General features: G+C 38.3%; 1 protein-coding gene across 1 annotated transcript in view; it reads left to right on the plus strand.

The window, feature by feature from the left end:
* LOC106876216 (uncharacterized) overlaps positions 1 to 2,067 on the plus strand; it is a 105,688-nt gene extending 103,621 nt beyond the window's left edge. Inside the window, exon 40 of the mRNA XM_014924684.2 lies at positions 1,736 to 2,067. Within this exon, the coding sequence (XP_014780170.1) occupies positions 1,736 to 1,951 (216 nt within the window). The 3' untranslated portion in view covers positions 1,952 to 2,067. The remainder of the gene's footprint in view (positions 1 to 1,735) is intronic.

The following is a 2,067-nucleotide window of genomic DNA, read 5'->3' on the forward strand; positions in this document are numbered from 1 at the left end:
TTTTATTAGTCACATATTAAATGAAGCGCTTTTCACCTAATTGTGTAGGTCTTTCAAATTGTTTTTGAAAAAACACGACTAGGTGAAAAGCACTTCATTTAATATGTGACATTAATAAAAATCTGTAAATGTACAAACATCCAGGTTTCTGAGTACCTTAATTAACTTTTTTCTATATAATTTCTGTACATCACCTCCAAACCTTCAAATATATATATATATATATATATATATTCATGCTCTGAGGTCGACTTTGCCTTTCATCCTTTTGGGGTCGACAAATTAAGTACCAGTGAAACATTGTGGTCGATGTAATCGACTATTCCCCTCCCTTCAAATTTCAGGCCTTGTGCCTATAGTAGAAAGGAGGCTGTGTGGTAAGTAGCTCACTCACCAACCTCATGGTCCCGGGTTCAGTCCCACTGCGTGGAACCTTGGGTAAGTGTCTTCTACTATAGCCTCGGGCCGACCAAAGCCTTGTGTGTGGATTTGTTAGACGGAAACTGGAAGAAGCCCGTCATATATATATATGGGTGTGTGTGTGTGTATGTTTGTGTGTCTGTTTGTCCCCCCAGCATCAGTTGACAACCGATGCTGGTGCTTGCGTCCCCGTAACTTAGCGGTTCAGTAAAAGAGGATAAGTACTAAGGCTTACAAAGAATAAGCTCTGGTGTCAATTTGCTCGACTACAAAGGCAGTGCTCCAGCATGGCCACAGTCAAGTGACTGAAACAAGTAAAAGATAAAAGAGAAGGTGGTAGAGTCGTAAGCATACCGAGCAAAATGCTTAGTAGTATTTCACTTGTCTGCACACTCTGAGTTCAAATTCTGCTGTGGTTGACTTATTTTATAGGCTAAGTACCAGTTGAGCATTGGGGTTGGTGTATTCAACTTGCCCCCTCCTCTGAAATTGCTGGCCTTGTGCCAAAATTTGAAATCACTATTATGATTATCATTCAATATCTGTCATGTACAAGTACGTGCGTATTCATCATTATTGCATTTATTTTATTCAATTTTAGTAAAATTGAAGCACGTCTTGACAATTTGTGTATTTTGAATTATTTTGTGCATAAGTTTTGGGCCATCCTGTATATGTAGTTATACATATGTGTGTGGTTTCGATTCCCAGAATGGGCGTTGTGAGTGTTTATTGAGCGAAAACACCTAAAGCTCCACGAGGCTCCCGCACGGGATGGTGGCGAACCCTGCTGTACTCTTTCACCACAACTTTCTCTCACTCTTATTTCCTGTTTCTGTTGTACCTTAATTCAAAGGGTCAGCCTTGTCACACTGAATCTCTCCGAGAACTACGTTAAGGGTACACGTGTCTGTGGAGTGCTCAGCCACTTGCACGTTAATTTCACGAGCAGGCTGTTCCATTGATTGGATCAACTAGAACCCTCGACGTTGTAAGCGACAGAGTGCCAACAACAACAACAACAACATATGTGTGAGTGCATATAACATTTAGTAAAGCAGTGTGTGTGTGTTGCTGTTCATTGTTTCATGTTTCTGGACCTTGTTTGTATGTATCTCACTTATGCTGTTGATACAAGAAAGAATATCCTACCATTTTGTATGTTCTCTACAAATCCTGTTAAAATTAAATATCTAGATATGAAACTATAATCTAGTATTAATGACCTGTTAGGACACTGTTTGAATTTATTTATTGATATCTTCATTCAGATTGCAGTGTTTTAGTTCTAAATTTTCTCATCTGTCCATTACAGGATGAATTCTTCAAACTGATCTTCCTTACCCGTGGCAATTTATATAATGCGAAGCTGATCCTTTCACAGAACAGTGGTTTCATACGTGTAATTAATGATCAACTGGAGGCACAGATGTCAGAGAAACGATGTAGAAATTGCAAATGTATTTACAGCAAAGAGAAACGGAAGAGTGTAGTGTATTGTGTTGCAGATGATTTGAGCAGTAAATGCTGATCAGAAGTTTAAAAAAAAAAGGCTTTTTCAAGAAAGTTCCAAGGACGTTTTGAAAAGAAAAAACAAAAAAAACAAACTGGGAAGAACTTTAAGCATTTTTAAGAAACATTACAGAA

This window comes from Octopus bimaculoides, chromosome 8, assembly GCF_001194135.2.
Source record: "Octopus bimaculoides isolate UCB-OBI-ISO-001 chromosome 8, ASM119413v2, whole genome shotgun sequence".
In the NCBI taxonomy this organism is placed as follows: domain Eukaryota; kingdom Metazoa; phylum Mollusca; class Cephalopoda; order Octopoda; family Octopodidae; genus Octopus; species Octopus bimaculoides.